Source organism: Chiloscyllium plagiosum, chromosome 37 (genome assembly GCF_004010195.1).
Source record: "Chiloscyllium plagiosum isolate BGI_BamShark_2017 chromosome 37, ASM401019v2, whole genome shotgun sequence".
Taxonomy (NCBI): domain Eukaryota; kingdom Metazoa; phylum Chordata; class Chondrichthyes; order Orectolobiformes; family Hemiscylliidae; genus Chiloscyllium; species Chiloscyllium plagiosum.
Genome location: NC_057746.1, coordinates 30,985,761 through 31,001,420, shown reverse-complemented (window position 1 = coordinate 31,001,420; position 15,660 = coordinate 30,985,761). Strand labels below are relative to the sequence as shown.

The window sequence follows — 15,660 nt, the reverse complement described above, 5'->3', positions numbered from 1 at the left end:
AATCAGTCCTTGCCTTTCCAAATACATGTACATCCTGTCCCTCAGGATTCCCTCCAACAACTTGCCCACCACCGAGGTCAGGCTCACTGGTCTATAGTTCCCTGGCTTGTCCTTACCACCCTTCTTAAACAGTGGCACCACGTTTGCCAATCTCCAGTCTTCCGGCACCTCACCTGTGACTATCAATGATACAAATATCTCAGCAATGTGTTTAAATGATCTCCCATCTTGTTGTTCCCAGTTATAACTTCCCACTTCACATACCTACAGAAGCCTTTTCAATCAGGTTGTGTGCTCTTCCCAAACTTACTCTCTTTTCTCTGACTTAATCAATTCCTTTGCTGATATCTAAACTGCTTACAATCCTCAGGTCTGCTGCTGATTTTTGGCCAATTATATGCCCTTTCCTTGGATCTAGTATTATTGTTGATTTCTCTTGTTAGGCACAGTTGGGCCACATTTTGTGCTTTATTTTTGTTCCAGACAGAATTGAACAATTGTTGCAGTTCCTCCATATGATTTTTTTAAATTACTTGCCACTGTCATCCCTTAAAGTAATGATCCCCAACTTATCATAACCAACCATGTAGTGGCTGAAAAAAAAACTCCCTGGCTTGGAAATCTAAAAAAAAACACATGGTTATAGTCTCAGAATAAAGGAGCACCCAATTTGAACAAAGACAATGAGAAATGTCTTTATTTAAAGGGTTTAAAGCTTCAGAATATTTGATCCTAGAGGGTTCAGTCATTAAGCACATTCAAAACAAAGGTCTTGAATTTTGGGTATTTAAAGACAAGATGGCTGTGAAGGAATGTGAAGTTGAGTTAAAGGTGATCTTACTGAATTACATAAGAGGTTTGTGCAAAGTGCAGTCCAATTTTATCATGCTTTATTAGCTGTAATGAATTATTTTTTGTGGCTATAAGCAGCAAGACTAGAGAGACAAGAATATTCTAAATCATTGCCTTGTATTCTCAGCAATAGAATTGATTAATACTCAGGAAAAAAAATGTTCACAAAAATAAGATTTACTGTGGTGTCTTGTCACACCTCAAGTGCCTCAAATCATTTTAGTGAGCTATCGTTTTAGAATTTAAGTGATCCCCTATTGCCAAACAGAGAAACCATTTTGCACGTCAAAATCCTACATTGAAGTAGAGTCATAGAGATGTACAGCATGGTCCAACACATCCATTCCGACCAGATATCCTAAATTAATCTCGTCCCATTTTCTAGAACTTGGCCCATATCCCTCTAAACCCTTCCTACTCATATACCCATCTAGATGCCTCTTAATTGTTGTAATTGTACCAGCCTCCACCACTTCCTCTGGCAGATCATTCCAAACAGGCATGAAAAAGTTGCCCTAAGTCTCTTTTAAATCTTTTCCCTCTCACCTAAACCTATGCCCTCTAGACAGTTAAAGATCATGCTCAATTTTTAACCTCAACTTCACATTCCTTTACAATCATCTTATCTTTAAAACCCAAAATTCAAGACCGCTGTCTTGAATATGCTTAATGACTGAACCTTATGAATGTTTAAACCTTTTAAAATATAATATACAAGTAATGTTTTCTGGAACACTTGTAAAATATTTTCCAAATCATAACACACAATCTTTACTAAGAATCTGAAGTGGCTGATGGGATGATTAAATGCCTCATCTAAATGCTAGCCATCATTACCAATGCTTAAAAAGGGATATTCATGTGCCCAGGTACAAAGTCAGTGAAATATGCATGCTCCATCCCATTCCAAGGAGCCATTTGGGGAAAAAAAATACAATAAATAACAAACCACATGAAACAGGTAGACAAGTACTAATTTGAATAGGAATCAGATATATGGAAGTTGGTTGCAAAGTGGCACATGGATCCAAAATTGGCAGACAGGCAGAAAGTAGAAAGTTTATGGGCCCTTGATTCCAACAAGGCACTTAATATCATGGTAAACATTAACTGTTCAGACTTAAACATAGGGGATATTATCAAGAAACTTGGGCAAATCATAAAAATTGAGGGGTGATAAAAATATTAGAAGGATAGCAGTAAGTTGTAAAAGGATATTAATGGACTGGATACTTGGACAAAACAGCAGCAAATGGAATTGTACCTCAAAAGTCAGAGGTTATGCACTTGGGGAGTGCTAACAACAATGACTCTGAAAGGCAGGACCCCTGGATAGTACTAAAAATCTTGGTGTGCACAGCCATAGCTTCCTGAGACTACCAGGGCAATCAATAGTGGTTAAGGAAGGCACATGGGATCCTTGTCTTTATTAGTCAAGGCAAAGAATAGGCAGGGATGTAATGGTGGAACTACATTAAAAAACTGGTTAGGCCACAATTAGAGTACTGTGTGCAGTTCTGATCACATTATGAGAAGGCTGTGATTGCAATTTGAGGATGCAGAGAACATTTACCAGGATGATGCCTGGGGTGAAAGGTATGCGCTATGCAAAAAGATTTCTTAGGCTGGATTGTTTACTCAGAAGATTGAGGTATATAATACAGGTTTATAAAATTATGCAGGGTCTAAATAGGATGGAATGGAAAGGAATTTTTCCATTAGTAAAGTGGACAATAACCAGGGATTTCTGCGCAGAGATAATCATATTCAAGGGAAGGGAATTGCCCAGATCCATTTTTACATTTCCAAATATTATAAGATTCTTGGGGACTTAGGAACTTACTGTTTTAAAGATTTTCTCAGTAGTTTATTGTCATCACTTGTATCTTGAACAATGTTGAAACATAAGGAAAACGTTTGTCTGTAGTGTCTTTCTCATCCTGCTAAGGAAGTGAGTGGTAGCATGTCGTTAACATTTTTCAGTGAACAGAACTTAGCTAATTTCCTGCTAAGATGAGCTAAATGGAGAACAAAAGAGAAGCTCCTACTGCCACTGTATCCTGTCATTGAAATTAACTCCTGTCAAAATGCATTTCAGGATAATGCATTAACTTGCAACCTACAATATCTCCATGATTCTTTACATGAAATGACAGTCAAAAATACACAACAAAATAAAGGAGTACATCTTTGGGCATTTAGAACTTGGGTTTCTCAGAGCTATTTAAAAAAATGAGGGGTCAATCCTGGCATTGAAGAACCAGTCAGCTGAAGGTAAGCTGCCAATAGGGAGGATTCACAAGACGCTAAAGTTGGAATAATGCAAGCTCTCAGGATGTTGAGGGGCTAGAGAAGGCTACAGAGACATGAAAAGGGTGAAGCTAAGCATGGATTTGAACACAAGGTTGAGAATTTTAAAAATAGCTCCTGGTACAAAAATATAACTCAATGTAGGTCAGTGACCTTAGGAACAATGGGTAAATGCAATGGATAATAGTTATGAGATAGACTGCAGAAATTTGGATGAATTCATGCTTAGAGGGCAGTACGTGTGAGGCTAGCTAGAAAAGCATTTAAAAACAAAATAGCAAAGAAAGGATAGATGTGCACAATGTACTTAACTGACTGAACAAAGTTATTTTTAAAAAGGCATTTCAATAGCAAAATGATTACCCAAATTGGTCCCAAATTAATTTTCTGCGATATCAAATCTATTGATTTCAGTCTTGAATGATGAAACCCAACCCTCTGGGATAGACAATTGACAACACTCAGTGATAAATTAGTTTCCTCATTTCAGTTCTAAATGATTATCCACTTATTCTGAAGCTGTGTTCTAGATTGTCCACTTGGGGGAAAAATATTCTCTCAATATCCATCCTGTTATGCACATTCAGAATCTTCTATTTCAATGAGATCAACTCTCATTCTTCTAAACTTAAGACAGCATAGACCCAATTTTCTCAGCCTCCCATCCCAATTAGTGCAATTTTGCCAGACCGTCTCCAATGCTAGTATATCATTCCTCAGATAGGGACATGAAGACTGCACAAAATATTCCAGGCTTAGGGTCAGCAAAACCCAATACCCTTGTAGCAGACCTTCTTCATGTACTTCAGTCTCTATGCATGAAAGGCCAAAATGCCACTTGCCTTTCTAATGTCATGCTTGGAGAAAGTGAGGACTGCAGATGCTGGAGATCAGAGCTGAAAAATGTGTTGCTGGAAAAGCGTAGCAGGCCAGGCAGCATCCAAGGAGCAGGAGAATCGACGTTTCGGGCATAAGCCCTTCTTCCTGCACGCTAACTTTATATTTCTTGTAGGAGTACACAAGTTCTCTTCAAACATCAATTTCAAGTATCATGCCTTTTTATAGAATATTCTGCTTGTCCAACTTCAGTAATTCATGAGTTGTGAGCTTTGCTGGTTGGGTCAGTGTTTGTTGTCCATCTCTAGCTGAACTTGAACTGCTGCAATCCATTTAGTGTTCATGATGCTATTGGAGAACGTGTTCCCAAACTTCAAGCCAGTGACACTGAAGGAATGGCAATGTAATTCAAGTTGTGATGGTGAATGGCTTAGAGGGGACCTTGCATGTGATGTTCCCATATATCTTCTATCCTTGACTTCTAAATAGTAGTGGTCATGGGTTTGGAAGGTGGTGTGTCAAAGGAGCCTTGGTAAATTTCTGCAATGCATCTTGTAAACAGCACACACTTGCTAAGCTAAAAGATGGTTGTGCCAACATGACTTCAAACAAAAACAAATGATCTGGGCACAATCACGTTTTATGAACCTTTACCAAACGGCTCCTTGTAAACTTACAGTAATGATTTCCCTTCATTACTAAACTTCCAAAGCACTCAGGTTGGCTACAAATTACTTTGAAATATCCCGAGATCAACAAAGGGATATGCTAAGTCTAGCTTCGATTTGAACTTCTGGTCTAATCCATCACCTACTTCTACAGGAATTTTAACACTAAAGAGAACTATGGGTGCTGGAAATCAAACAAAAACACAAGTTGCTGGAAAAGCTCAGCAGGTCTGACAGCATCTTTGAAGAGAAATCAAAGTTAATATTTCAGGTCCAGTGACCCTTCCTCAGAAACATTAACTTTGATTTTTCTTTACAGATGCTGACAGGTCTGCTTAGCTCTTCTAATTTTTGTTTCTACAGGAAATTTTATTGAGTTTTATTGATATAGACTTCTCATAGCATTAGATTTTGTAATGAAGCAACACATGGCTCAACAGATAAATGGTGAGCAGCAATGGATGTGATCTCTTAACTTGTGGCCAAGTAACTTTGCATACACGTAGAACATTTGATCAGCTTGCACTCAAACCATTATACATCCTAGAAGTCTCTCATGCTTAATATTAAACAATTTCCAAGATCTACCATTAGTATAAATTCAGAGATCAACATTAACAGTGGACCCCTAGAGCCAATGGCAATCTCCAACCAAAATTCAGTCATATTTAGTAATTGCAATCCACATTATCAGCATGATCTCTGAATATAATTGCCAGAAATTTGCAAGGTTTTTGATGATGAACTGTTAGTGATCCTATTAATCCCTCTGAATGTTACCAGCAGCTTCAAAATTTAGCACAAATGCAAGCGAAAAAAAAAATCAAACCCATGAGGCAGTAATCTGGAACTCTCTACCATGTCACAGGCTCCACAGTGGATTTATCCTCACATTTCTTCCCCACCCACTCCTCTCATTGTAACCATTGAAATCAACTGGTCTGCTTTTCAGCACTGACAAGTTTATCGGTGTTCATTTTCACAATGCACAACAGAACTTGATAAGTTCATCCCCTTCCACTCTCATATTAGTGCTAGAAACTTCAGGACAAGTGCACCTATCTCATTACAAAGGATATCTGAGGCTAGAGTTGTACAACGCCTTGGAGAAACTATGATGTGGAGGAGCCAGTGTTCAACCGGGATGAACAAAGTTAAAAATCACACAATATCAGGTTATAGTCCAACAGGTTTGTTTGGAAACATTAGATCTCGCAGTGCTGATCCTCCATCAGGTAGCAGTTTTGTCTCCTTATCTAAAATATGCTTGTACTGGAGGAAGTGCAATGAAGATTTACCAGACTGTTTGCTGGGACAGCAAGTCTGTCACAAGAGGAAATACCGTTTTGATGACTGGTGATCCCTGGAATTTAGAATATTTTCAGAGAATTTAGAGGGGGGAAATCTCATTGAGACATAAAACACTAACAGCGCTGGACAGACTGGATTCAGGGATGATGTTTTCTGGGGCTCAGAGTCCAGGGGTCACAGTCTCAGGATACAGTGTAGGCCATTTTGAATTGAGATATGAGGAATAATTTTTTCACTCAAAGATGAACCTGTGAAATGTTTTCTACCACAGAGGGCTGCGGAGTTGAAGGCACTTAATAGGTTTGCAAAAAAAAAAGATAAATTTCTAGAGATCAAAACCGTCAGGGAGTATGAAGAGACAGTGTGTGTTTGGCATTGAATTGGAGGCTCAGCCATGAATAGGTCCAAAGGCAGATGGGCTTGATGGGTTGAGAAGCCTATTCCTACTTTTTGTTTCTACAAGTAGCAGAGAAAATAACCATCTTAGAGTCAAGATAGATTCAGAAATTAAATACAGAGAAAGAAAGAAAAGACATTAAGATATTTTATATTTGACAGCAACCTGGAGTGGTTTAGTACCCACAGAGACACACGGGACTTACAAATGAAATTGTTTCCTTTTCTGGGAGTCTAACTATTTAGAACATCGAACATTACAGCACAGTATAGACCCTTCGACGCTCAATGTTGCGCCAATCTGTGGCACCAATCTGAAGCCCATCTAATCTACACTATTCCATTCTCGTCCATATGCCTAACAAAACGATCATTTAAATGTCCTTAAAGTTGACGAGTCCATGACTGTTGCAGGCAATGCGTTCTCTGAGTAAAGAAACTACCTCTGACATCTGTCCTACATCTATCATTCCTTACTTTAAAGCTATGTCCCCTCGTGCTAGCCATCACCATCACCTATCTAACCCTCTGATTATCTTATATGTCTGAATTAAGTCGCCGCTCAACCTTCTTCTCTCTAACAAAAAGAACCTCAAGCACCATATTTGCACGCCAGTACATTAAAAGGGAATTGTAATAAACATTTTTCCTCAATAAGTTTAAATCATGTTTACAGCGCAATGGCAATAGTATCCTGAAATTCACAGAAGAATCGACAATGAGATCTCATGTGTAGTGGTGCAGATAATTGAGGAACTGATAATATGTAACTCACAACATATTGCTGCTTTTACTAATACACTTAAAACACCTTATGCTTTAACTCACCGATATTTTCCCAGCAAATTCTGGGTCACAGAACAAACACACCTGCTGTGTGCGGTCAAACTCTGTACAAATAAAGTTTAAGCATTCAATTAAGAACAAATCCAAGCCACACACAACTTGTTTTGGCAAATGAAACACAGTCCATGCTCATTCTACCAAAACAAAGGATTGGACTGGGTCATTTCGATCTTCAGTCTAATGCTATCCCAACTGATCTATTTCAGTTGCCACAAACTTAGTTCAAGTGAGAAGCAACACTACTGTAATTACAGAAAATAGCCCACTGACAAATGAATATGGATTCAAAAGTTTGCCAACTAAATTGAAATTTAGCACTAATTCTAATTTAACACTAAGTGGTTGTGACAGACACAAACATGTCAACTGATCAAACTCCAACTGGAGCAACGATCATGAGGCACTTAGATTTATCTTGTAAGTCTGTAGCATGCAACAAACCGAAATAATGATGTACAAGTTCACAAAGGTATAAACCATTCACACCCTGTACGCTTCCCCTTACCTCCAAGCCAGTTTACATCCCCACCAAAGCTAAAGTTTTTAACCAATTCAAACGAGGAAACCTCCACAAGCAAATCAGTCACTTGGTGTTTCCCAACCCCAGTCCCAGATCCCAGATCATTCACCATCCTGAATTGGGAACATATTGCCATTTCTTCACGATCACTGGATCAATTCCCAGGAACTCCCTCCTTAACAGTACTGTGGGGGTACCCACACCAAATGGACTGCAATGGTACAAAAACAAAATCAGTTCACCAATATTTTCCCAGCAAGTTCTGGATCATAGCTATTGTGAAGTTGGGTACAGTACTTGTAGATCAGGAGGCAGCAAGTTAGAATGTTTGTAAAATTGTTAAATGGGGAAAGCGTTGTGTGGTCCTTTTAAAAGGTGTTATTTCTGTGCTTGACTTTGCCGTTACACAGAGAGCATTTGAATTAAAAGGCTGGACAGTTAGCAGGCCAAGCAGCAGTTTTTTTTACCAAAACAAAAGGTTTTTGAATTTAGCTAATTTGAACCAGACACTTAAACACCAAAAACTTACTAAATTTAAATCTGATGGTTTTGACAACATAGAATCAATCCTATTGTAAGAAATATTGATATGTGATCAAGGGTAAAAAGGAGGAAATTGGACAAAGACACCAGAGCTAACTGACATCCCGCCACAGCTAACAGCTGAGAGAGAGAGAGAGAGAGAGAGAGAGAGAGAGACAGACAGACAGAGAGAGAGAGACACACACAGAGAGAGACACAGAGAGAGAGAGACACACAGAGAGAAATTGGCTCTCATAGTCACCTATGTATTAGAGAAAGCACATTCCAAACAATAACAGTACCAACAATGAAGAAACGACAGAAAAAGGCATTTCTTGGAAGAGGCATTTCAGACAGGAGAACAACAGAGGGAGGCACAGAACATTTATTTTTTTTTAAAACAGATGAGTGAGAATTGTATTCATTGGAAAAACATCCTATTAGAATCTTGTTTCTTTAGGAATAGTTAGTAATTAGAAGGGCTTTATTCAGTTTGTTAATAGGTTAGTTAATTTGTTCAGTGTTAGAGTTAGATAAATCGTTACGTGTTGATTTTAAAGGAAGTATCAGGGATTTATTACACTTAACCACCAGAAGTTGCTGAAGAGACCATTCCCTCCGCGACTCCCTGGTCAGATCCACACCCCCCACCAACCCACTCTCCTCTCCCCGCACCTTCCCCTGCCATCGCAAGTAGTGCTAAACCTGCACCCACACCTCCCCCCTCAACCCCTTCCAAGACCCCAAACATCCTTGCACATCCGACAGAAATTTACCTGTACTTCCACACACGTCATCTACTGCACCCGTTGCGGTCTCCTCTCCACTAGGGAGAGGGGACGCCAACTTGTGGATCGTTTCAGAGAACATCTCAGGGACACCCACACCAACCAACCCCATCACCCTGTACCTGAACACTTCAACTCCCCCTCCAACATGCAGGTCCTGGGCCTCCTCCATCACCAAACCCCAACCACCTGATGCCTGGAGGAAGAATGCCTCATCTTCCATCTTGGGACCCCTCCACCTACATGGGATCAATGTGAATTTCACCAGTTTCCCCATTTCTCCCCCCCCCCCCGAACTTATCCTAGTCCCTACCTCCCAACTAGGCACCACACTCTTGAATGGTTCGACCTGTTCATCTCCCTTCCCACCTACCTACTCCAGCCTCCTCTCCAATCCATCATTTATACCACGACCTTCATCTACTTATTGCATTCCCAGCTACCTTCCGCCCAGCCTCACCTCCTCCCCCCCATCCCATTTATCTCTTAGCCCCTTGGCCCAAAGGCCTCATTCCTGATAAAGGGCTTATCCCCAAAATGTTGACTCTCCTGCTCCTTGAATGCTGCCTGACCAACGCCATACTCTTTGACTACACCACATTTCATGCTCTTTAAACAGGTGGGAGGGTGAGATGCTCCTTTTTTGTTTTAGATTAGATTACAGTGTGGAAACAGGCCCTTCGGCCCAACAAGTCCACACCGACCCGCCGAAGCGAAACCCACCCATACCCCTACATTTACCCCTTACCTAACACTACGGGCAATTTAGTATGGCCAATTCACCTGACCTGCACATCTTTGGACTGTGGGAGGAAACCGGAGCACCCGGAGGAAACCCACGCAGACACGGGGAGAACGTACAAACTCCACACAGTCAGTCGCCTGAGTCGGGAATTGAACCCGGGTCTCTGGCGCTGCGAGGCAGCAGTGCTAACCACTGTGCCACCGTGCCGCCGACTGGGTGTTTCAGTTTCAGTTCAGTGGGTTGGGGAGTCTACTCCACTTTACAACACAGCACAAATGTAAACTCCAGTACAACTCAGAGTAGGCAATTGTGTTGGCACAAGCTAGGCCACCCACATTCCCTGAATGAATAAAAAAAGATACCAAGACATCTCCCCCACTTCCCTCATTCCTCCCTCTCCAGTTTTAGCAATGAATTCTCCCAGTTCCTGTCTCTGGCACCACAACCCCTACAATTCTCGTCTCCTGAACAGCCTCCCCTCGGTCTCTGCTCCCAGTTCCTAATTCATTGACCCTTCCAGCCCTCTCCTCCTTCCCAGGCTTCAGTCCGAGATCTTGACAGTCAAAGAGAACCCCTCCTCAATCCAAACCCTCCCTCCTATTACCCCCAATCCAAGCCCTGTCCCTCATGGCCGGATTTGGGGGGGGGGGGGGGAGGGTTGGGAAAGAGCGTGTGAGCTTACCTCGGCCGGGAGTGCGGTTCCACGAAGCAGAAACAGAGGGAGCAGGAAGAGGCCGGGGAGCAGCACAGGCTGCTGCAGGGCGACAGCCACTTTCCGCGTCAAGCCGGCCCCGGAAAAGCACCAAGGAGGAAGAGGAGGCGGCGATGGGACCATCCTCATCCACACCCGCGGCTACTCTGTCACAACTCCCCGAGATCCATGAGCTGATCACAGAACACTCCCCAAGTCTGCAAGCAGCAGCTCTCCCATCACTCCCTCCAGCCCCGGGTCCGCTGCTCGGGCCGGATTATTATTACGTCGTATGACCGCCCATTGAGGGGCGGAGAATGAGACATTTCCACATGCAGAGAGAACTTTCACTTTCTGCACCGACCCAAACCCCAAAAGGAAACTCAACCAACCGAGTACAGGTTCCCTATTCTAAACAGACACAACTAATACAGGACCCCCCCATAACTTAAAATAATAATGTTAACACGTAGGTATAGGAATACGTTAAAACAAAATAGCCGGAGATCAGAAACGAATTTTCTTTAAAAAAAAACATGATTTGCTGGAGAAACTCAACAGGTCTGACAGCATCTCCGGAGAGAGAACAGAGTCAACGATTCGACACCAGTGACCCATCTGAACTGAAGGGCCACTGGACTAGAAACGTTTACTCTGTTTTCACAGGTGCTGCCAGACCTGCTGAGGTTTTTGTACCCCCCGCCCCCCAGCAGGTGTCTGTTTTTAAATCACAGGAATATATCCCCTTTGCTGTTCGGATCACATTCAGGGTATTTCAGGGAAGGTCAAAGTGTTGATGTGGCGTCCCTCTCAAACACAGACCTCACAGTGCAATGGCACTTACCACGCAGAGCAAGTGTGCTGGTTTGGGCATTTTTACAGGATGGAAGACAATCCTAATTTTCTAGTAGAAAGTGAGGGCTGCAGATGCTGGAGATCAGAGCTTAAAAATGTGTTGCTGGAAAAGCGCAGCAGGTCAGGCAGCATCAAAGGAACAGGAGAATCGAGAAGGGCTTATGCCCGAAACGTCGATTCTCCTGTTCCTTTGATGCTGCCTGACCTGCTGCACTTTTCCAGCAACACATTTTAAAATCGTAATTTTCTGCATGCAAGGTATTTGCAGCCAGAAAGCAACAGAAGGCTAAAAACTCAACTTCAAGGAGAGTTACAAGTGTGACCTGAAGGCCCAATTCACTGATTTGTTTGTACATTAGGGAGATACTAACAGCATTAAATAGTGATGTCAGCTTCAAGCTGGCATATCCATCTTCGCAAGGGAAAACTTGAAAATTAATGTATCAGTTATGCTGGAGCTCCATTTTGAGGTATGCAAGAGGATGCAGTCATAGGTTTTACAGGTTTATCCCCCTGGCCATTGACAATCAGTGTTCTTTCCAATTTACATTCCTGGGCATCGCTGGCTGGGCCAGCATTTATTGCCCTTGAAGTGAGTGACTCGCTAGTTCTAGTCCTGAAGAAGAGTTATACCTGAAACGTTGACTTCTCCATCTCCTGGTGCTGCTGGCTTGCCGCCTTCCAGCCTCCTGCTTGTATACTTTAGATTCCAGCAACTGCAGGTTTTTTTTGTCTAGATGTTTTCAGAGGGCAGATAAAAGTCAACCACCATTCTGAAGAAGAGATGCTAAACTGGAAACATTAGCTCTGTTTCTCTGTCCACAGATGCTGCCAAACCTGCCCTGTTCATCCAGCATTTTCTGTGTTTCTTTAAGATTTCTAGCATCTAGTATTTTGCCTTTATAAGAGTCACAATTAGACCAGACCATATAATTATTGCAGATTTCCTTCCCTAAAGTGTATTAAGATTGATGCCACACAGTATGGAAACAGGCCCTTCAGCCCAACAAGTCCAAACTGACCCTCCGAACAGCAACCCACCCAGACCCATTCCCCCACCTTATATTTACCCCTGATTAATGCACCTAACACTACAGGCAATTTAGCATGACCAAGTCACCTGGCCTGCACATTTTTGGATTGTTGGAGGAAACCGGAGCACCCGGAGGAAACCCACGCAGACACAGGGAGAATGTGTAAACTCCACGCAGTCAGTCACCCTAGGCAGGAATTGAATCTAGATCCCTGGCACTGTGTGGGAGTAGTGTTAATCACTAAGCCACCGTACCACCCATTATTAATGAACCTGATGCATGTTTAAATAACAATTAAGAATAGTAACACTGTCACCATCATATTGTTATCCAGACTGGACACTCCAGATTGTTTTTATTGAATTCAAATTGTATCATCTGCCATGGTGGGATCCAAACTCAGAACATTAGTGATTCTGGATTGCTAGTCTAGTGGCATTATCTACTGCACCACAACCTCTCCAACAATATCTTGATGGCCTAACTATAGACTGTTATTTTCCAATGATACCTGACAACTAATTCAGAATGGCACTTGCAGAAGAAGTCTGTCTCTCATTGATTAATCTCTTCAGTCATCATAAAGAAGTCACATGAAACTAACCCAACCCCAACAAATTTGATTCTTGCACACTCATAATCCTATGGATATGGCAGGATGCTGAATATGGGCAGCACAGTGGTTAGCACTGCTGCCTCACAGCATAGGGTCCCAAGTTGAATTCCAGCCTTGGGCAACTGTCTGTGTGGAGTTTGCACATTCTGCCCGTGTCTGCGTGGGTTTCCTCCCACAGTCCAAAGATGTGCAGGTCAGGTGAATTGGCCATGGGAAATTGCCCATCATGTTAGGTGCATTAGTCAGAGGGAAGTGGGTCATACAAATATGTTTGAAAGGTTGTGAAGTTACCCACTTCAACTATAGTCGCAAGCAGTGCATTCCAGGTCCCGATCATACTCTGGATGAAAAAAGACATTTCTCAAATCCCTTCTGGACCTACTGCCTATCACCTGACAATGAGAGAAATGGAACAATAGGAGAAATACAAAAATAAATTAATTCACAACTTAATTTTTCATTAATGGAAACTCTCCAAAATTCCGAAACACATTGCTTATTTTCTGTTCAGAGGAATAGTTAATGAGCAACATGGACTAATGAATGAACTATGCCTCAGTAACAATCACAGTATTAGCAATGTGGACTCAGACATGATTATTTGTGCAAGAATGATTATAGAATCCCTACTCTGCAGAAATAGGCCTTTTGGCCCAAAAATTTGCAACAAATCTCAAAAGAACATCCAGCCCTGACCCTAGCTCCATGTTTGCCATGGCTAATTCAACGAATCTGCACAACCCTGGACACTATGGGACAATTTAGCATGTCCCATCCAGCTAAGCAGCACATCTTTGGAATGTGGGAGAAAATTGGAGCACCTGAGGAAACACACAGAGAGAACATACAAACTCCACACAGACAGTCACCCGAGAATATAACCCAAGTCCCAGGTGCTGTGAGGCAGCAGTGTTAACCACTGTGCCATCATGCTGCCCTTATACAATTTATTCCCTGACCAGGAACTGAACCTGGACCGCAGCAGTGACAGCACCGAATCCTAACCACTAGACTTCTGGATTACAATATTTTCTCGATTCACTTCAGATTACCTGCAGTGATAGCTGACAGAAAGAATTTTCTTTTTTTTTAACAGTCAAGCTGATTGGTTCACGCAGAGTTCTGCTAATTTGGACAAAGGTGACACTGGGTACATTCTGTTTTGTTAAAATTCTAAACAGACTAATTTGAAAGACAGCATGCTTTTAGCAATTTGATTCCTCCAAATAAAAAGTGTTTGCTGTAGATATCACGTAGATCCCAGCTATGCCTGCATTTTTGAACAATATGCAGAACCTTCTTTGTTTCAGTTCTTCCTAGGTTTCCCCAGTCCAATGCCCCCTCTTTTTCTAATCCACTAATAACTGTACTAATGCTGGTTCCTGACTTGGGCCTGAATTGGAAAATTCAGTTGACTTAAGTTTCCATTCTCATCCCTTTTTTCACCTTCATGTTTCTCCAGCTGCTCCTTTCATCTCCTTAGCCTATGTCCAGAATATGGATACAAGGACGTAATTTACCATTTTTCACTAAAGAGCCACTGATTCCCACAGCCACCTCTAATACCGTCTTTCACAATCTGCTTCCTGTAAGAACTTTGTTCCATTCTGCCAAGTTTTACTATTTGCATCTGATCTGATAATACAACTTTTCATAATGTAATTATATATATTTACACAATATGTCTTGATACAAACTTCTATACATGGAGGTGAGATGTGACATCAAAGCTGTGTTTGACTGAGTGTGGCATCACGGATCCTGAGCAAAACTCACGCCAATGGGAATCATGGGGAAAGCTCTCTTCTGCTTGCACAAAGGAAGATGGTTGTGGTTGTTGGAGGTCCATTATCTCAGCTCCAGGACTTTCCTGCAGCAGTTGCTCAGGGCAATCAGTGTACTAGGCCCAACTGTCTTCAGCTGCTTCATTAATGACATTCCTTCCACCATCAGGTCAGAAATGGGGACATTGGCTGAGAATTGCATAATGCTCAACACTATTCGCATCTCCTCGGGTCCTTAAACAGTCCATGTCCAAAAGTAGTAAGACCTGGGCAATATCCAAACTTGGGCTGACATGTGGCAAGTGATACTTGTGCCACACAAGTGTCAGGCAATGACTATCTTTAACAAGATAGAATCTAACCATTTCACCTTGTAATTCAATGGCATTACCATCACTGAATCCCTCATTTCAACAAGTTGGCGTTGGTGGCTTTGATGGTGGGGTGGGTGAGGCTGAACTGGATTCATTATAAATACAATAGCTACAACAACAGATCAGAGGCTAGGAATCCTGCAGTGAGTAACTCACTCCTGTCTCCTGCCTATATCTATATACAGCACGAGTCATGAGTGTGATTGATGCACCCCACCTGCATGGATGAGTGCAGATCTCACAACACTCAAGAAGCTGACACCACCAAGGACAAAACAACCTGTTGAGAGGCACAAACATTCACTCTGCCATCACTGATGCTCAGTAGCAGTGTTGTGTACTGTGTAAAAGATGCACTGCAGAAATCCACCAAAGCTTCTTAGAAAGCACCTTCCAAACCCATGATCATTACCGTCTGGAGGAACAAGGATACCACCACCTGCAAGTGCCTCAACAAGCCACTCACCGTTCTGTCTTGGAAATATATTGCTGCTCCTTCAGTGTTGATGGG

The 15,660-nt window shown here is 42.0% G+C and overlaps 1 protein-coding gene across 1 annotated transcript in view; it reads right to left on the bottom strand.

The window, feature by feature from the left end:
• Positions 1-10,773, bottom strand: part of neu1 (neuraminidase 1) — a 36,801-nt gene extending 26,028 nt beyond the window's left edge. Inside the window, exon 1 of the mRNA XM_043678249.1 lies at positions 10,478-10,773. Coding sequence (XP_043534184.1) covers positions 10,478-10,636 — 159 coding nt within the window. The 5' untranslated portion in view covers positions 10,637-10,773. The remainder of the gene's footprint in view (positions 1-10,477) is intronic.
• Positions 10,774-15,660: the final 4,887 nt, after the last annotated feature.